Source organism: Durio zibethinus, chromosome 9, assembly GCF_047325235.1.
Source record: "Durio zibethinus cultivar Kanyao isolate XHJ-2024 chromosome 9, ASM4732523v1, whole genome shotgun sequence".
Lineage (NCBI taxonomy): Eukaryota > Viridiplantae > Streptophyta > Magnoliopsida > Malvales > Malvaceae > Durio > Durio zibethinus.
In genome coordinates this window covers 28,213,866-28,234,646 of record NC_143170.1, presented here as the reverse complement: position 1 = coordinate 28,234,646, position 20,781 = coordinate 28,213,866, and the positions used below count along the sequence as shown (strand labels likewise).

Genomic DNA, 20,781 nt, shown 5'->3' with positions numbered 1-20,781 from the left:
ATATGCTATTTCGGATTTGGTCAAGTATTAGTGGTAGTGTCACGGATTATGCCAACTAGTAAAGTATTATCCACTTTAATTTCATTGGATTTTATAGTTTTATTTTTTAAAAAATGTCTCATAAATTAAAAATAATGTAAATACTTATATCTTAAAATCAACTCTAATATATAATTGATAAAAAATTTAAGATTCCTCTTTAAAACTATGACAAGTAGCCTCCAAAACTATTGGAATTAATGTCAATAACCGTGCAATTCTCACTTGCTTTGTAGGCGTTTAGGGAAAGGCATTCGGCTATCTACAGTCTGTATCAGATAGATTGACCAAATTCAACGTCTCTGATTTCTTAGTGCAATGAAAATGAATTAATTGTTCCACTTGGGAAGGGATCTTATGGTTTCAATTGCATTAGCAAATGGTGCTGCCAGTGCCTCCATATATACACCATAAATTCTGCCGATCATCAGTAGGTCAATTGGTCACTGAACCCTCAAATTTCTCAGGAGGGTCAATATTTTTTCTAATGCACTTTAGTTTCTTTTTATTCATCATCTTTTGACAATTTATGAAAGAAATGAATAAGCCCTCGAAAATTCCTTCATTGTGTCCTTGATATCTTTATATAGATTGAAGAAAACAAAATTTTACACTGGCAAAAGGGCCAAAATTTTGTTGTGTACCGTGAAAACACACAAAATTAACCAAACTTTTAATTAGAAAGCTAATTAAAGAAGATAATTGAAAGCCATGTGATCCCAAAAATATTTCAATAATCACGCGTTTGAAAGCTTTTTTAATAGTGGGTGGGATATCTTTGAGACCAAAGAGATTTAGCAAAGAGGATATTAAAAGGGGGAGAGGTCCCATATATTATCATTACATGTCATGTTCTCTCATTTAATTGGTTTCTGTTTAAAAAAAAAACAATGATGCTTAATATGAAGATAAGTGTGAGATAAAGAGGGCACTGCCACTTATTTTGAAAGGAATAATAATAATAAAAAAATTGTTTAAGGTTAACTAAAGGGATATTGAATTTTTGGGAAACTTGACTCCAATTACTACATATTTTTGTAAGAAAAAAAAATTAAAACGCCCTCTTCAAAGATTTAATTTTCAAATTCTTCTCCCTTATCTATCCCAAAAACCGATCTCCCTCTTCAAAGATATGATCTACCTGAGATGTATATATAGAAATATTATATAAACATATGATCTATACTAATATATTTGAGTTTTGTTTCTATATACCCTGCCAATTTTAGCACCTATGATCAAGACAAAGGCCATCTACTATTTGTCACATCCAAGATACCACATGGGTATGGCATAATGTTGCATTTTTTTTTTCTTTATCCACCCAGATTCACTCCTGAATTTTAATTTTGGTTAATGTCTTACTAAATGTTTTTGCTAATAAAGTGAAGGAGATGTAAACATCAATCTCCTTGATTTATAACAAAGAAAATTCATCTAAATTTTGACAAAATCGAATTTCGTGTCAAGTTACTTGCACTCACTCACTTACTCAGAAGCTCTTTTAGGTCTATATTAATATCCTCTTTGTTTTCAAAATAATGAATTTATTTTGTTTTAAAAATTGGACTTTAGCACTTTGTTTTGTGGTTGAGGCAGTGCTGAAGCAAAGGGACTTTTAGCATGAAATCCACTAGGAATCCAACCTCCTAAGCAAAACTCAAAGCCTTCATCATTTTGTTTTAGAAAATGGAATTATTAGAAAGGAAAGGCCAGCTACTTGGGTTGAATTTGTTAGTTGGATACTTGTCTATACTCTAAAATCCTAGTCTACTTCTTAATCATCAGTTTGCATTTGCTCTCACTTTTTCTTACATTCTTTTGTTTGTTTTGGCTCAAGCTTTCAAAGCTTATAATTGCAATTTACAAGGTGCTGCTATAGTTGGTCTCTAAAGAGTGAGATTGGAGGACAGCCGATGAAATGCACCCGTGGGTGTCCTATGAATCACCACTTTCTTCTTTGTGGCCCTATTCCTTACCAGTCACTCAACAGCTTCTTGATTTGTTTTTCATTTGTCTTAATTTCCTAGAGTTTGAATATCATGACAAGTAAAGAGAATTCGTCTTTTAAAAACAAAAAAATTATGTAAAATATGACATATGCATTGTAGAAGCCTTTGAATCAAGACATCAGAACAAACTAGTGAATTATCATATCAAAGTTAATTTTGCTTAGGGCACTGGGGCATTGGCTCGTGCCATGATAATGGTTATTATGGTTGTTCAAACGTTTATCACCTTTTCCCATTAGTATCATAATCATATATTTTAGCTGTATATTTTGTATCATTTGATGTATAAGGGTAGAAAAATGGTTATTGATGTGTAAGCCATAACAATTAATAGACTTATTAACAGAAATGAATCTTATTTTTTATAAAAGCTTCGGTGATTCCCTAGAAGAGGGTAGAGAAAACTGCAGTAAAAGAGAGTGACCACCCTTGAATCTGCAGAAATTTCTAACCAATCATTTTTTTCTTTTCTTCACATGTATTTTACAGTCTTCGTCCTTGCAGCTTTATCGATGTCCATGGATGTTCGGGACATGCAATGACATGAACAGGAAATGTCAGGAAAAATAATGGCTTAAAAGCTTTGGCCATTTCAGGAGTAAGAGACCAATCGACCAAAACGACAACGTGTCAAAAGCCTAGTCTACAATATCCGGGCCCCAAAGAAACTGTAACTGCTACAGATATATATATCATCAACTTTCCCAAAAGGACACAGCTATCCTTAGAGGACATTCAGAACCACAAAATTCTCTTGAAGATCTCATCTATCAGTATATGGTACGATTTCTCTTCAAATAAATCTATTCCATAATGCTACAGAGGAATTCCCTTGCATTCTTCAATTGAATGAATTTAAAACGTCTACCTTATCCCCATCACAACTCATTTAGTAAATGATAAATTAGGGGAATATGATAAGTAAGCTTAAGAGAAACAATCCCACCTTTCAATTTCAAAAGGCATTTATGGCAGTGCTCAATTTCAGTCCAAGTGGTCGCGGAAACGGATAACTTTGTTGATAAAAGGCCTCTCGCGCCGATAACTATTCATGAAGATAGGAATCAAGCATTAATGAATATATTTTCCAACTCAGAATATTATAAATGACAAGAATGTAGGCGTGGATATTGTATAAATCAGTATTATGTTAGTAACAGTTTTAATTAAGTTCAGAAAACTTTGAGCTTAGGAAGATACTTACATGACAAAGGCTGAGATGCAGAACAAAGTGAACCCGATGGAAAAATGAATAAAAAAGGATGGCCAAAACTTTTCACGGTCCAGAAATAATTTTTCAGAAACAAGAGTAGCTACACCGGATAACAACAGAATTGTCCAACCTGAAGGCAAACAGCTGTAAAAGGAAAATGAAGGAGACTCCTGTGGGAAAAGAAGTAAAAGAGATCCAGTAAAAGGTTGAAATTAGTACCAAAAGAAGATAAATGGCTAAAAAAATAATTAAAAAAAAAAAAAACCTTGAATTTTATCAGTTCATTTAGAGAAGCCCTATAATTTTATTACACTCAAATAAACCCTTAACCTTTAATTTGTACCTCAATCAACTTTTTGTTTGAAATAAGGGCTTATTTAGATATAAATAAAAAAATAAAGGTTTATTTTGGTTACATAAAAGTGTAAGGGTTTATTTTAAGAAAAGTGGAATAGTTGAGGGGCCTTTTAGTATTTTAGCCAAAGATAAATTTACACAAAGCAAAGCCATACCTGGAAAAAATGTTTGATGAAAATTGCAGAGTAAATAATCCTCAAAATCATATCTGTTTAATTGTCAAGTAAACAAAAGGTAATGCTTTTAATCCAACACAATTCTTTAGTAGATATGGACATATTTAAAAATCGAGGAGGTTAGCAAGGATGTCTAATAAAAGGCCAGCCAGCAACACATCTAACACAAAAGGCAGGAAATTGAGCATGGAAAAGCTTATATCGGTGATAGCTGAAAAGATAACTACTCAAGATAACCATTTTTTCCCTTGACAGTTATGTCACTGAACTATAACTTTCAAGTAATAATCTCACCCATATGTGTGCCACATGGATATGGAGCTTTCCAAATCTTGAAATGCCACCATGCAGACATTTTTTTGGCAATCTAGAACGGATAGCATGATTGATGGAAGAGCTAAAGGCATACTGAACTCTATATCTTACAGGAAAAGTTAATAAAAATGTGCAACTTCAGCATAAATGCAATCATTCATCTTTTGTGTTGAGCTCAACAGTGGTACTTCCCCAAATTTTGAAATGCTCCTGTGACACCTAATTAATTAATTCACTGAAAGCAAAAGCTCATGACAAGAAATAAATAGCCTCAATATGATAAGGATACTCAAAGAATTTGCAAAAATCAAACCAACAGCACCAGCAGACCGTATCAACAGGACATTCAATGCTACATATATCAATGAAAATACAAGCAATGAATCATTTGAGCGTTTGAGTTGGTTCTCAGTTGCAACCGCATGAAGAAATGCTTCAGAAGTCCCTGATGCAAAATTAAATATAAGAGTAATATCCCACATTAACAACTCAAGCAGCAGCAAGATATATATATATATATATATATCCATAATATAACTGCCAAGCATATAATCTCCATCCAGTAAATCCAGATATGTTGTATAATACAATGTTGATAACAAGAGCAATCCAGATTTCTACCACTTCACCATGATATCACAGCCCCTTTTGCAAATATACCAGGTTTTGAGAAAACGAAAAAAACAAAAGAGAGAGAGAGAATAGTCCAAGTTCAATATGACATTTGAAGATAATGTTTAGGCAGCCAAATCCATAATTAACAAGCATAATAACCCAAATTTACTAACCATTCAAAGCCAAAACAATGATATAGAGACAATAATAACGAAGGGCAGTTGAAGCTTCTCCATCACTCCATTTCTGACCATACAAGAGTCTGATGAGAGAATAGGAGTAACTTGGACCAAATGCCAAAAATATGAGACCTACAAAATAATTAGTAACTTGAGGAAAACATATAAAAAGAGCATTTAAAAGAAAGATCTTCAAGCATGTGATGGTTGCTGAGGGCATCTGAAACTTAAAGGAATGAAGCAGGTTGTGTTTCGACATGAAGTCATATTACTATAAGATAAACAAAATAAAAAATGGCATTGAATAAATTTGTTCACTGTGGTTACTATTTACCAATGTATCTCCTGAAAAGCTAAGCGAGCTTTGACAATCAGCTAACAGAAATAATAATTTCCATTTGCAATGCTATGGTTAAGTCCCAAAATTAATTCCAGAACCAAGAATTTCATTATAATACATATTGTTGACAATGCCAATAAAATCCATCCAAGGCATATCGAAAATTACAAAAAAAAAAAAAGAAAACAAAATGAATTATAAAAGATCAACTAAGAACATACCAATCAGTAAAACAAACTTCAGGGCCTCGGTAAGACATCTTCCTAAGTTCTTGCTTTTATGTGGAGACTGTCCTGTCAAGAGATATTTATCAATATGATACAACTTACGAAGCATCATCTTAATTAAAAAGAATGAATGTTATAAAATCTAGCATTTAGAAGTCTTCATGGATTCTATTAAAAAAAAAAAAAAGGAAGTCTTCATGGAAGCACGAAGTAGCTTGTTTTTTAAAAAAGAGGGTGCAGAGTTGAAATGTGTATAAAACTTTTTCAACATAAAAATTAAACCAATCTAAGATCATCAATTAGTTTAGGCCTTAAAGTGCAAGATGTAGAAATCCATGAAACATGGACAGGAAGGTAGATTAATAGGCCAGGGAAAATTCACACCATAAAATGCTAGATTCATGCCAACACCCATGAAACAACTTCCATCAAATAGTTGGACCAGTAACATAAAAAGTGATTCAAATTTCTAACATGGTATTCATGCACATTATAGAGACCACCAAACCACAGCAAAGAATCTAAGTCATCAACATGCTACATCTGTCATATAAGGTGCCAGCAGAAATTAAATTAATCCAAGCTCCCAAAGACATGCAATCATAGTCATTGTACAAATGATAAACAAATAGAATTTCTCATATTTTACGGACACTATAAGTGATTCTTTCTTTTACTCCTCCTAACATCCACCAGTTCTCTCTTTCTCTCTCTCTTTCCCACCAAAGGAAGCGCTTATTTAATTGAAGTACATCCTAGAGCAATCTGACTTCATTCCCCCCACACGAGTGCAATTGCTTGATGTAAAAAAAAATATGAGCATAATTTTGAGAGTTGGGACAGCATCAACAAAACAACTAGTCAAAAATTAAAGTTAGACAAATATTTGATCTTAAAAAACAAGTTGGAAAAGCTAATTCACTTACTGATGATGAAATAGTAGTTATCCAACAGAATGAAGTATATATTGAAAAGGCAATAATAGACTCTAAAAACAAAAATAATGTGAGACATACACCTCACAGAATGAACTAAGGAAAAAGGAGAGTAATAGACCTGTTTCAGACCTCGCAAAAGTAGCATATGAACTTTCTTCAAAAGGAAGAAACACCAGCCTGACCACCAAGCTCCCTAAATTCAACAAAAGGGATGGTTTAGATTTGCTCTTTAAAGGAAAAACATTTGGAACTAATAACATTTTCTCAATTGTACTAGCTAAAGATAAGATTGATTGCTTGATATCAACTAAAAAGTCTAATGTCGCAAACCTACTGCTAAAACTTTGAAAAGCATACAGAAATTGGACTGACTACTTACCTAGTTTGTCTACGAGTCCATATACAGCTTGGTTATATGGTGTATCCAACCACACAAGTACCATCTTTTCTCCTTCTTGAAGAATCAACTTTTGAAAGGATTGAAGGGTAAACAACATACACATGTTTGAGAGCTGCTTATCAAAATTCATCATATGTCCTAGTCTGCAAAAATTGGACTTTATTTATGGACAATCTGGACAAAAGTATTTAAAAGACAGAGCAAGTAGCTACTAAATAATTAAGAAAATAAATGTGCACTTTAGACGTAAACTGAAAGCAAATTAAAAGAAGCATATCTAGGAGAATCCAATTATTAATTATCTGTAAAGAATCACAGAGACAGGGTTAAGGCTCAACATATGCCATATGAAGAAAACTAAAAGTCAAACATGTCAATGTAGAAAATCGACAAAAATGGATGTGTATACTTATCTACCAATAATTGAAGTCTTCTTTTAGCCACAAACTAAGGGTAAGTAGGACTAAAAAGTCAAGCATGCATATTGCCACAGAGAGAATGAGGTCAAGCATAGAAGCATCCGTACCTGAAAGGGAAAAGATCGGTGAATCTAAATGCACGAAAAAGAAGAAAATAACTCCAATAGCCCAGAAACAAGCAGGCTCCATATGCTGCTTGAGACAATGCAAAGACAATTCCCTTCTCCTGTAAGAATCAGGTTCAAATTTGTTCATGAAAATCTTAGGGGACAAGATCTCACAGCAAAGCCACATAAATCAAAAGAAAACTGACAAAGTTCTATCGGAACCATAAATAAGTTTTAGACGTCTATAAGACAGGCAGAGAAAGATAAAAGTTCTTCTAGATCAACAGCCCAAGGTTCATGCTCAAAGGCCAAATGATCCACCATAAACCTCATAAACACTACACCTCACGCATCACAAGCAGAACCAGCTATACTAGCTGCTAACCATCATTCCCTAAAACACTAACGCTTGGTAAAAATTAGAACATGAGAACACAATAATATATTTCCTCTAAGAAAATTAACTCAACAATCATTGATAAATGTATATGCAACCAGTAAAACAGACACAAAACACACATTGCCAATAGGCAGATTCACAACATGTATATATTCAAACTCAAAACATAATCCATTTAAAAGCTTTACCATGTTAGTGAGGTTCACAATTAGAATGTAAATTGTTAAGCAGCGTGAGAACGTAGCTGCAGTTTCAACCATTAACCGCAGTTTGAGTAGAAACAATGTCTGAGAAAGAATATACAGAGGTTCCGCCCAGAGCTCTAATATACAAGCACAACCTGCCAGGAAAAAAAATAATCTAGTCAATCGGATTATTCTGAAAGGAATATCTCCAACAGTGAAGTACTTGTAAAATGATCACAATTAAGTTGGTCTCAGTCACAGACTCCAGATAAAATTCCTTGGTTAATTTTAAGCATATAATACCCTGACTTTCAGATGGTTTGGTCAATAATATCCAGAAGGCTGCTTATATAGAACAGAAATCTTTTAAATTTTCGAACAAAATCCATGCAATGGGTCTATGTTTAAAGTCACTAGAAGTGGCACCATGAAGTACATTGCAAGAGCCGACATTAACAAGCAGAGGGCTAGTTTTACAGTGTCTATATCTAGACACGCCAAAACCCAAAACTGAAGGCCATCAACCGAATAAACTTGGCAATAAACAAAAACTTCACAAGTAATTAAAACTGAAAATCAAGTAAAAAGGACTGACAAGTTTTTCTCAATAAATAGCAATTTGAAAGACACAAGAATAGTAGAAAGCTTGAAAGCAGTTATAACCAATACCATTAATTAAAATAGCTTGAGCATATGGGTCAGAAAGATGTAATCCTTGCCACCAGAAGACAAAGACACAAGCCACAGTTGTGATAACCACTCCAAGTGGGAAAGTCATCCAGGCTACTTTCAACAATGTTGTAGCATTGTCTTTTGTTGAAGCACCCTCACTGTAGCAAAAGACATGAAACCTGGGTGTAAACAAACGGCTAGAAACATAGAGCTAAAATGTCCTCAACAGAAGTTCACAATGTATCAGAAGGATGGGACCCAAGAGCTTATCTCTTCTCAACCTAATATATTGATGACATATAAAAAATCCAGGTTAAGTTGAACATGATGGAAACGAGCACAAATTACTACAATGAAGCAAATAAACATAGAAAAGAATATGATGCAATCCATGAAAAGGAGATAGAAATCACAATTTAATATCTGCTCGCATGCAGGCTCGCCGGAACCCCTCGCGACTAAGAAACAATACACATGTCACAAACAGATGGAACTGAACTGCATAAACCTAAAGAAGAAGAAAAAGAAGAAGAAGACATCAATCTATAATGAATTGAAAGTGAACTTTAAGAATTAAGAAATGTAGGCAAAGGATAGTTGCGTTTACCGCATAGTCCTCCGCAGTAAGGTGCCTCACTATCCAGGAATTGAATATGAAAGGGATTCCTCTCGACAAGAACTGTGTAGCTATATCTCCCACACGAAATTCAACAAAAATTAAAATAAAAATCGACAGAAGAGACGATTGACAATTACAACTAAAATAGGAGAGAATTAAAGGGAGAACTAACTAACCCAATAAGTATTTGAAAGTGCGAGATAGATTTGTACGGTCACTGTCAGATGAAATTGTAGATGAAGCTTTAGACATTTTGAAAACGATCTTAGGTTTGTCCTCTTTGGGTTTATGGAAAATTCAAGGGAAAAGAAATTGGAATCCTTGAATTTTAATTTTCTTGAGAAAGGAATGGAGGGAAATATTTGGAAAATTTAAGAATAATTATTATCTATAACTTTCTATTGAAAAAGGTAAGGTAAATTCAGGAAGACAACAAGTAACGAGAGAGATGAGATGAGGAGGAGAAGAGAAAGAGATGAACCAGAAAAAAAATACGGTGACCAAGTCGTTTGGGACTTTAAGTTTGGCTAAAAAAAATTTTAAAAAATTACAGTAATTGGAGAAAGAAGAGAAAATGCGTTGCCTAGTGACTGCTGGTTTCACGGCCCGCGGGGGCGCAACCGAGGCCCAGGCACAGTGACCAGGTCCCAGGCCCGTGACAGTAGCCCAAACCCAAATGGTAAAGGCCCAACTAAGCCCATGATACAAAAAAACTAAACAAGAAAATTGCTTGAGAATGATTTTTCTTTCTATTTTGTTTCTCTTTCGAATATGATGAGTTTCATTTTTTTTCTATTTTTTTTTTTAATTTACCTTTTAATTGGCAGCCAAAAGAGGTAAGGCAGAGCATTAGACAAAGTTTAAGGCATTCTTTTCGAGCGATGAAATATCCCTCACATACAGTTTAGCGAGCATATAACTCAACAGCCTCAGCATAGACGATTTAGTGATGTCCAAACGCAATAAAACTGTCAAAATTCTCAAACTTACAACAGAAACCAAGGTAAGATGCTAAGAAAAAACAAAAACACCGAATATGGTCCAGAGGATCAACGGTAGCGGCGAAGAGATGGTGTGTTGTTTCTCTTCCAGTTTGCCCTTCTTGAAGGTCTGGCCTTGTGGTGCAAGTGTCCCTTGCCACGAAGACCCCTGTATTTCTTGCCAGCAGAGGTAAGTCCGCGGAGTTCCCTGTGCTTGTGAACTGGATTGCAGATCCAGTTGATTCTTGGGTCATTGCGGATGGCATTGTGGGCAGTATCAACCAAGATGACCTCAAAATATTTGTATGTTGAATCCTGTAAAGACAACAACTCTGAACGTTAAACATCATGCTAAACTAAGGAGTCCCTCGAACAACATGGGCATCAATTTCCACATGAAAATGGATATAATCTACAATAATGATTGGTGTTCATTCTTACACTATGAGCATAAAATGTTCAGTCACAATAACTCAATCAAATCTTTCTTCAAAAGAATAACAAGAAGTTTAAAAAAAAAAAAGTGCCTGACAGTAGAACTCACCTCATTGATCCAATACGAATTCACAACCCTAAGACCACCAAGCTTCCGACCAGCTCTTTCCTCAGCAACTGATTGCTTGCTGCGCTGGAATTTCAGCTGCGTGACACCCTGGTTTGTGGGTTTCCCATACACAATACCTTTAGGAACTGGTCTCTTTCTTCCACCACGTCTTACACGGACACGATAGACAACATAACCCTATTAAAAAGCCGACTTAGTCACCAGAAATAACATTGAAAGAGAATATATTAACAGGGAGAAGATATCCTTAATGCAGAAACGAAGCAATGTTACAACAGTAAATTATATGAACTATGAAAGTAACCATGCCAACTTACAAATGTAGGGGAAAAGATATTAGAGGACTAATGGCGCATCAGATAATAACATGATTTCCGTAGTTTTATCCATAAGCAGAAAATGCTTAGACAAAGTAAGTGAATAAAAATAAATCAATCAAAATATTGTTCTCACATGCATCAACACTGAATTAGACATTTGATTAAAGTAAAAATATTTAATACTAAGCCAAGAAAAGGCATAATCTAGAACTCTAGTCACTATGCAGTTCTGGTTTTCAAATTGAGATACCAGAAACACAGTGTAAGGCTAATAGCAGGATGAGAGAAATGCTGAAGCAAGGAGTGGATTGAAGTAGCACCATAGTAAACGCTGAAAGTTTATATCAACATTACTGCTATGCAGTTTTCAGAACAAAGGATAATCATAAAACTAAAATATGTTTCATTACAACAAATATAATAAACCAAAACTTACAAGATCAAAAACCTAACCTTATAAAAAAGCAGAGGCAGAAAGCAATATCAAAGAAACAATGGATCAGTTTACCTGCTTGGCTTTGTAACCCAAGCGACGAGCCTTAGCGACGAGCCTTGTCAGGGCGAGTTGGGTGGTTAACTCGAACAATGGAAGGGTGCTGACGGTACTCCCAGCACCTGACCCTCTGCAAGAACCTCATCACATCAGATTGCTTCTTCCTCCATAGCTCTGACACGTACTTGTAAGCCCCTAGTTTCACAAAATCCAAACAAAGACAAAATCATCACAAATCAAAACCCAAAAAAGCCAAAGTTCTATCTATATACGTAAAAGGGCAATCAAATTTAACCCTTTTCATTTTAAAGGGCCTCTTAGATTCAATTAATAAACGACAAGAAATCAAGCCGCGTCAATCTACATAAAGAAATAAATAAACCCCAGATTTAAATCATCTTATCGACTTTAAAAGAGAAAGCAAATGAAGTGCTGATTGGTAGTTAAATCATGATTATCAGACACAAAATGCTAAAGACAAATGGCGTACCCATGGCTGCTGAGCTCTGGCGGTCTCAAGTTTCGCCTAAGGAGCCAAACTTGAGAGCGACACTTTGAACTGGGAGTCTCGTTAGGGTTTTAGAACAACGGACAAGTGGTCTGACCCAAAAAAGTATAGTGAGCCTAAAAATCCCACTTAGGCTTGAAAAATTTTGGCCCCAACCCGTTTTTGCCTTCATATGAAACACACCTTAAAAGAATTATAACGATGACATTTAACCTTATCCCTAACTTGGTTCTAATTAAATTTGATAATTTTGTGTATTTGAATTATATTTATTTTGTATTAAATATAAAAATTTTTATATAATAATTTATGTTAATAAATCAAATAATATATTTTTTTTTATTTTTGTTAAATATAAGTATTTTTTATTAAAAAATTTTAAATCGTATTTTTTTTTGTATGTTATCATTTATCACATTTAAAATTACCAAATTTAGTTCCAGCTTTATGTTAAACTTTCTTAATATATAATATTTAAGACAATTTTAAATTATCTCGAAACTAAGTACTTTTAAGTAATTTTAAAAATCTCATTGAATGTATGATTGTATCAATCAAATTTTAATCTTTGGGATTAAAAATAAACCAATACATTGGAATGAGGACAAACAAAATTATTTAATTAATCAAGGGAACAATGAAGGAAATTAATTAGGTAGGACAAAATCCCCCCCCAAAAAAAAGGCCCGTTTGGGTTTGGCTGGCAGAGATGGAACGTTTTTGTAGATGTAAACAAAAATAAATTAATCACAAATCTACTCCTAATCCCCTACTTATTTTCCCAGTCAATTCATAATTTCATAATGTACAAAGCCTTTTGTCTTCTTTTTAGTATTAGACAAAATTTTACTTCAAAAACTCAAATTTGTGCAAGGAAATGAATAGATGAAGACATAAGAGCAGTTTAGATTAACCTGATTTATTATAATTAATTTTCCTTCTGACGAAGACTATTATTTTATTTAGCAGTAATTGTATTAACTTTTAATGAAATCATTGAAGAAGTAGTCATAATTGATTAAAAAAGTTTTCTAAAGTCCTAATTCATTCACATTATCTTCTTAATTGAGATTTAATAATAGAAAGATGGAGTAAGAATTAAGAGATCGAGATAGGAGTGAAAATGAAAGATTAATTAAGAATATGAGTCTCTTGTCAATTGAGTGGCATATGTGTTCACTATGGATGTTGCGGGTTTAAGATGAGTTAAGCCTTATTAATTGAATATTAGTTCAAATGATATAAATGTTGGTTAGACTCTTAGAGCTTCGAGAGGACTTAGATCTTACTAACTGAGTATTAGTTTATATGATATATATATGTTAATAAAACTCTTTATAATCATAGGTTTAACCTTATATTTGGATTTAGGAAAAGGGAAAGAAAGGGGAAAAAAGAAGAAGAAAGTAATGAAAACAGAAAAACTTTTTATTTATTTGGATAAATTTTTAATTTAAAATAAAGAGATAAAAAATCAATAACCTTTGGTTTTTTTTGTAATATTTTATTTTTTTAATATCCCAATTTGAAGGAAAAACTAAGGAAAAGAAAGTTGAAAAAATTTTATTTTTATAAAAAGATTATTATATCTATATTTTTATTATGACATTAGATTTAATTATATAATTAACTAATATTTCCTATAAAAATAATTTATTTATGAGTATTTTATATAACATCACAGTTTATAAATATTTTATAAATTTTCAAGTCTTAATAACAAAATAAGCCAAATTATTGTTAGAATAAATTAAAAGGATAAATTAAATATAAAATTAAGAATAAATCAATAACTAGCTAACACATATTATCGTATTAAACATACTTAATTTTATTTAAAAAGATTTGTTTATATAAGTTAGGTAATATAAAAATATATTTGTATATTATATATTATTTTATAAAAAAAAGTTATAATTGAAAAAATATTATAATGAATTATTTTATTTTTTTTCATTATTTATCCAAATAATAGTTGTTAGAATTTTTTTTATTTCCTTTCATTTATTAGTTTTAATTATTCAAAAAATATGTACATGTATCCTTTTATTTCTTTTAAAAAACTTTCCTCTCATTTATTTTTTTTATTTATATATATCCATAGAGAATTTAAACTTTGCATATTGAGTATTAACTCAAATAACATGTATACTGATTAAATTAAATTATAAATTCAAAAGAATTTACATGTTTAATATCCTTAATTAAATTAAGTAAATATAGATTGAAAATTAGGAATTGATTAAAAATAAAAAAAATATATGTCTCTTGCAATGAGACCTACGACATCAAAGACAAACGTGAGAGATGAATAAATTATGTGGGTCCTAGAGCAAATAAATAAAACTATGGAGGGGTCACGTGCATCAACTTTTTTAGTTTTTTTTTTTACCTTTGATTATGGCCTAAATTTAGTCCATTTCTTCAACGAGGCCCCCATTGATTCCTTTTGCCAATTGCTCTATTTTGCTTTAACGCAAGAGGAAACACAACACAAGTAACATAAACACTGCAAGGATTACTGAAATTAGCATTATTGAATTATCAATTATTTTTTGAAACAATAACGAAGATCCAATGATTCTCAAAAGTCAATGATATCATAGACAATAAAACTCAAACTAATTTCTCCAATAAAGGAACCATAATAAAATAAAATAAATAAAAAGAAACTACAAGTTTTATATGTATTTTAATTTAAAATTCAATATCTATTTATATTATTTATATTGGGTTTGATTGAATTTTGTGTCACATATTAAATTATACTAATTCAATCGATAAAATTATTAATTAATAAAATAATTTTATTAAAAAAAATTATCAATTTTCATAAATTAAAAAAAAAAAACTCATATTTGCTTCGATTTTTTTTTTCTTATCACATAGTGAGCGTCAAAAGATTTAGTAAATTATTATGTAATTACCTAAACTTAAATGTTAGAAGCTTAGACTGTCATAATTGTCATATGAAACAAAAATAAAATAAAATATTATATTTTATATGCGATTTTTAATATATAAATTTTATACATTATTAATAAATTAAATAGTGTTATTTTATTAATGAATAAATTAAAATATTTAAAAATCTTTAAAATAATGACACAACCTTTTAAAAATAATTTTTTATATTTATCTTTTTTATATTTATTTTTACTTTTTTTCATTATTGAGATGATGATTTTTAATTTATTGATAATATATAAATATTATACATTATGCATAACGTATAAATTCATAAAACAATAACATCTATATGAATGTCAAAAAAATCATCTAATAAAAATTCGAAAATCATTAAACTTATGATATTTTATTATAATTAATTAAAATTTAAATTTACTCTTAAATATTTATTTTTATTCTAATTATGCTCTTAATTTTACGATTAATAATTTTTATCTAACAAAAACTCAATTAGTGAAATTTCATGTTTGAAAGCTTAACTGATGATAATAAAATAATAAAAATTTAGATAATCATTGAATTTTATTCGAAAATTTTTTATCATTTTATCAAAAGGAAAACAATGAGTGAATAAAAATATGGCAGTCACGGGACATTGCCTTGAAGAAAAACAAAGGGGAAAAGTTGAGGGGTCATCCAAAGAAAAAATATGAAAGAAATTGTACGTTCCAATCCAGTATCCACATTTCAAAACTCAAAACCAAAAGAAACTCGCCTCGTAAGCATCAGCCGACGGGCCGTCAAAATTCTAAATCGAAACCAACAGCTACGTACGAAGAAAGAGAAAGAACCAATACGTACGAAGAAAGAGAAAGAAACCAACAAAATTACATCACTAGATTTGATGTTTTAGTACTACTAAATTAAACATAGAAAAGGATAACAACTGACAAACCAATCTCAAAAACTATAACACATTTTATGATGTTTGGTCCCGGCTAAGGCATGGGAGGAGGAGGAGCCAACATGTGGAGAACAGTTAGGAGAGTAGCAGTTGCCAGGGCTGGTGTTACCACTGATAACCCTACAGCTCTCCAGGACCCACTTCCTTCTACTCCTTCTTCGCCAACTTCTACTTCCCACAGGCAAAATAATAGTGATAATTCTCTTTCTATTTCTTCTGGGAGTTCTGCTTTTGGTTCGTGTAACAGTGGCGTTCCAATCAGTGAAAATTCTGGGTTGCCAAGTAACTGGCCTGCCGTTGCTGCTGATGAGTTTGAGTGGGTGTCTTTGGATGGGAGTGCAGAGGATAAGCCACATGGGGTTTTTGATGATTTTGTTTTAGGACCTGTTCCTTCTGTTGGTGAAGTCCAAAATGTTGTCTCTGCTCTTCAAAGGTTAGTTTTTTTTTTTTTTTTCTTTTCTCTTGGTTTATTTTTTAGTAGTTTTTTTTTTTATTTATGGTTTTAATTTATGAATTGAGGGATATGAAGGGAAGATATGTTTTCTTTTTGTTCTTTTGTACTCATGAATTTACTTTACTTCTGTTCCGTTACTGTTGTATATTGGAATGATGAAATCAATTGATCTTCTCTTGTATTGCTCGCTGCTGCCATTTTTGTTTTGATTTGTTCTCTTAGCAGTTAGCAATTAGCATTGCTGCTTGTACCGCATGGTGGTTTTTCCTTAATCTAAAATTTAGAATTTTTAGCATATCTTCTCTGTTTTCACTGTGAGGTTGGTTGTGGTGGCCGTAGTGCCGTCAGGGCATGGTAAATTGGTGTGACCTGGCCTCAGTTTGCCCTAACAAATGAAGTATTTCTTTTTAAAAGATGTCATGACCAAACAAGTTTCAATAGTTTAATAATCAACATGATAGATAGGGACGGTGATGGAGATGGGGAGTCAATAGCATACAAAATCAATTAAGAGAAAAATTGAAGTCTGCGAGCACAAGAATGATTTGAAACCTAAATGTTTTATTTACAGCATGAAAAGAATGTTTGGAAAGCGAAATAAACAAAATAATTTAATTGAACTAAGAAAAGAATGAACTGAATATATGTTGGTTTTTTTTTTTTTTTTTAAATTTAGTTTTGGCTGAGTGAAGCATCTAAAATATGGATGATGATGATGACTATGGCTTTAGCTGAAACAACAATGAGTTCCATAGCAGTTTTGTCGCTATTCTAATGTCCTTACCACTCAGTAGTAATTATTAGTAACTGCAAAATTGATTTCTAAGAAGATGAGATGAAAATTGTGAAATGAACTTAAGATTATTTGACAATTCCAGCTGTTAATTGCTTAAGTGGTAGAATGTGAGAAAAGATGGCTAAAAACTGTAAAATTAGAAAACTTCAAAACAGGAGTGTATGTAATTTATGCTTTTCTCTTCGAGTGGCCTCCTTGAAAAGGAAAATGAAAAAAGAAAAAGGCAAATCTGAGAAGAAATGCTAAATAACAGGGAAAAACGAAGAAAGAAGTCTACTAGATGTGGCAGTGGTCATAGTTGAATGAATATTTAAATCTTAACTGTAGTTCAGAACAAGAACAACCTGCTGCCAATAGGATAATTGTAACTGACAACTACTGTTTGATCATTGCCTTCAGTCACAATTCATGGGGTCTCAATCTAGAAGGATTTCTAAAAGAATTTAAAAGCTCCAATCGGTTATTCAACTGTTTAATTAAGACTTGTTTGGGTAAATTTTTACTTGATAACTTGGGAACTTTATATTGAAGCTTGGTCAGGACATTCCTTTTTTGCTAAAAAGCAGTCAACTTTGTAGATTTTACAATTGTTGAACAAGTTAACTCCTACAAACTCTACTTTGGCAGTCATTGTTGTTAAATGGCTTTTGTAATTTTAGGGTTTTCAATGCAAGCTCGTGTCCTCAGCTTATCAGGGATAAATTCTCTTATAATGCTGGCAAGGATATAGCTTATCAACTTCCAAGCCCAACTGGCTCAATGCACCAGATAAATTCTGCTGGGTCTGAGTTAGATTGGATGGAGCCTTCTCTGCATCTCTGTAACACAGGAGCATTGCAACCTTATGGATCAAACAGAGTTTATGATGCTTTCCATTTATTGCAGACAGAGCCAATGGTTCAGGTCTGTTCTTTACCAACTCTTTAATTGCTGCACATGACCAGTGCGTTGCCTTCTGTATATTAGAGGCTACTGCAGTACTGCTATATTATGCATGTGCAAATCAGTAGATATGGTGCAATATGGGTATTATATCAATAGTATCATCATAAATGGTCAGTAAGTTGGTCCTTGTGTTTTCAAGCTGCAAGGCATAAGATAGCTAAGCAGTTAGAATACTGGTTGTATGTTATTGTTGTCTAAAAGGAAGGTAGCCAAAGATTTGATTATATTGAACTTGGATTTATGTACTTTAAATTATTTCATATATAACAATGAAGTCTTTACTTTTTGGCAGAAAATGGTCATTTCATTGTCTTCTGATGAAGCTGTTTGGAATGCTGTTTTGAACAATGAGGTGGTGAGGGAGCTGAGGGAGTCATACTATGCAGGTAAGTTGGAGTTCTATGAATGTATTTAATTAAACTCATCTGATCACTGGTCAGTGCATGTTAATCTCATATTGATATATCTAGAGTGATTAATTTTGGGAAAACATTAGTGCATGTTTCATTGATCATTTAACAAACTCTTAGTGTTGTATCTTGACGACCGTATCTAGTGAAGTTTTTTGAATCTAGTCTTTGAACTTCCCTTGAGACTGCAGATACTTTGGCTTTTCCCTCTTTATATGTTTGATTATTTACTGTATCTGTATCTGTTATGGGGTATCTCTCAACCTATTGCATCGGCATTTGTCGTATTTGGCCTTTCATCTTGCTTTACGTGCATGCATGTGGGTAAGTGTGTGTGAGTGTGCCAGAGAGATAGTTTTCTATTAGAAGGTAAAAATTTTCCTCATTTGGAAATTGTGCATATATGGATCCACCAATTTGGTGGCCGGTAAAGATTCTTCTGTCTCTAAAGATATGGGGTCAAAGCTGCAGGCAAGCTGCAAAATAAGAAATTTTAGATCCTTTTTGCGGTATGGCTCTTTACCCCTATGTTGATCAATGATTACAAGCTTCCAGAAAATTAAAAAAAAACTCGCTAAAAAATTTATTACCATCTAGTGACATATTTACATGAAATTTCCATGATTATGCAGCTGAGGACAATAATCCACTGAGTTCTGATGAGAGTTCAGGAGAGAATTCTGATGAATCAAGCAAGGCAACGAATATCGTGAAGTGGATTTTTGACAACAGCAAAGCAAAGTTCATGGATATATTTGAGAAAATGACAAAGCTTGTGAATGATTTATTTAAGCTGCCTCTTGATAATGAGACAACAACAGCAGGAACCCCAGATCCATTCGAAGAAAGGCTGAGAACCTCGTTCTTGCTATCTGTTGTAGTCCTGTTGGTTGTGGTTGTGACTCGAGCGCACGCTGCTTGAATATAATTTGACGACATGACAGGTTGTATCTACCAATTTGGTTCTGTTAGCTTAACATGTTGTAAGATAATGGATATTGGAACATCTTTAAGTTTTATGTCGTGCTTGTATAGAAACCAGGGCATTTTATTTTAGGTTATGATTGTTAAGATGTTTGTGTTCAATTCTTCTGAACATGGAAATTTTATAGTCATTACATTGGAGAGGTGAAAACTCTCAATTGCCTGCAATGATTTTTTTTTTCTATAAATATTTCTGTGGACATGAATATTGTGTAAAAAGAAACTCCCTTTTCTTATTTTTGGTCAACAAAAAAACTATCTTTTTATTGTGAGTTCGACAGGGTACCCTGTTGGCATCACCATACAATTCTAGCTGCTTATTTACAAAACATGCTTCAGATATTTCCCTTTTAGGTACAACTCCAACATGCTATAAGGTTTGTTTACATCCTGATCACAGAATTCAGGACAGAACTAACATCAGGAGTGACAACTACCCGTTTACCAAGCTCTCCAACAACACAACACCGTTTCTCTGTTGTTTTTAGGGCTGCAAAATTGGCGGTACCTACCATATAATATTCGTAACTTATAACTTGAATAACCAAACACGACAAAAATGCCTCGGACAAAATCAAATTTAAGCATGCATAACTTGTGGCACAGTGGTACTAACAGAATGTTTTTGTTCAAGAAGAACAAAGGAGAAAACAATAGCCAGTCACTAAAGCTTCGATAAAAATGCTATCATTACCGAATAACTTACAATATCTATTCATGGTTTAAAAAAAAAGGTTTTTTAGTGCACCCCATTTTTTTTTTTTTTTCTGAATGCACCGTAATTTTCAGTTTCAGAGCTAAGTAATGGATATAATAGCTAATTTCTAATATATAAATAGCCAGATAACAACCTTTGGGGAAGTTAGGGAAGTCTCTGAAGAAAAAATTAGTTTCTTGATGCAAACACAAGCATTGCCTTCTACTTATGATGATGGTCTGTGTAGACCACAGAGAAAATAGATTGTTAAGAAGGTTCCAGTCAAGCTAATTTAGCTGTTAAGTCCTTCATTTCTTGTACCAGGACTTGGAACCAAGGATTGAGTGGAGGGATATGGAAAGTTAGGGGTAGGAGGGTCGGACAGAGTGCCCCAACTTATTGATTGTGAAAAAAAAAAGGAGAGACAGAAAAGAGAAAAGGATGGATCAATTAAATTCCATAGCAATTACGTAGTGAACTTAGAAGCCATAGCCACAGATCAAAACTGGACCTCTAGTACAATCCATTGAGATAATGCCCCC

The 20,781-nt window shown here is 32.7% G+C and overlaps 2 protein-coding genes and 1 pseudogene across 4 annotated transcripts; 1 reads left to right on the top strand and 2 right to left on the bottom strand.

The window, feature by feature from the left end:
• Positions 1 to 2,606: 2,606 nt before the first annotated feature.
• On the bottom strand, positions 2,607 to 9,767 carry LOC111314540 (uncharacterized). Of its 2 annotated transcripts, XM_022915996.2 has the most exons (14): positions 9,390 to 9,767; positions 9,202 to 9,281; positions 9,008 to 9,102; positions 8,592 to 8,752; positions 7,926 to 8,077; positions 7,338 to 7,456; positions 6,791 to 6,954; positions 6,530 to 6,604; positions 5,468 to 5,539; positions 4,901 to 5,038; positions 4,402 to 4,557; positions 3,777 to 3,829; positions 3,256 to 3,434; positions 2,607 to 3,096 (listed from the first exon to the last, which is right to left on the bottom strand). In XM_022915996.2, exons 1-14 carry the CDS (start codon positions 9,463 to 9,465, stop codon positions 3,036 to 3,038), a joined length of 1,581 nt encoding a protein of 526 aa, XP_022771731.2. In that variant the 5' UTR covers positions 9,466 to 9,767; the 3' UTR covers positions 2,607 to 3,035. The 2 variants fall into 2 exon arrangements, with proteins under 2 accessions (XP_022771731.2, XP_022771747.2); XM_022916012.2 differs by lacking the exon at positions 4,402 to 4,557 and having other exon boundaries at positions 9,390 to 9,742.
• A 295-nt stretch (positions 9,768 to 10,062) lies between these two features.
• LOC111303922 (large ribosomal subunit protein eL15-like) lies at positions 10,063 to 12,200 on the bottom strand (annotated as a pseudogene). The gene is made up of 4 exons (XR_016345357.1): positions 12,062 to 12,200; positions 11,587 to 11,766; positions 10,738 to 10,935; positions 10,063 to 10,508 (listed from the first exon to the last, which is right to left on the bottom strand). The product of XR_016345357.1 is annotated as a large ribosomal subunit protein eL15-like (transcript).
• Positions 12,201 to 15,744: 3,544 nt separating this feature from the next.
• LOC111318142 (uncharacterized) lies at positions 15,745 to 19,710 on the top strand. The gene is made up of 4 exons (XM_022920815.2): positions 15,745 to 16,386; positions 17,863 to 18,106; positions 18,441 to 18,534; positions 19,191 to 19,710. Exons 1-4 carry the CDS (start codon positions 15,995 to 15,997, stop codon positions 19,478 to 19,480), a joined length of 1,020 nt encoding a protein of 339 aa, XP_022776550.2. The 5' UTR covers positions 15,745 to 15,994; the 3' UTR covers positions 19,481 to 19,710.
• Positions 19,711 to 20,781: the final 1,071 nt, after the last annotated feature.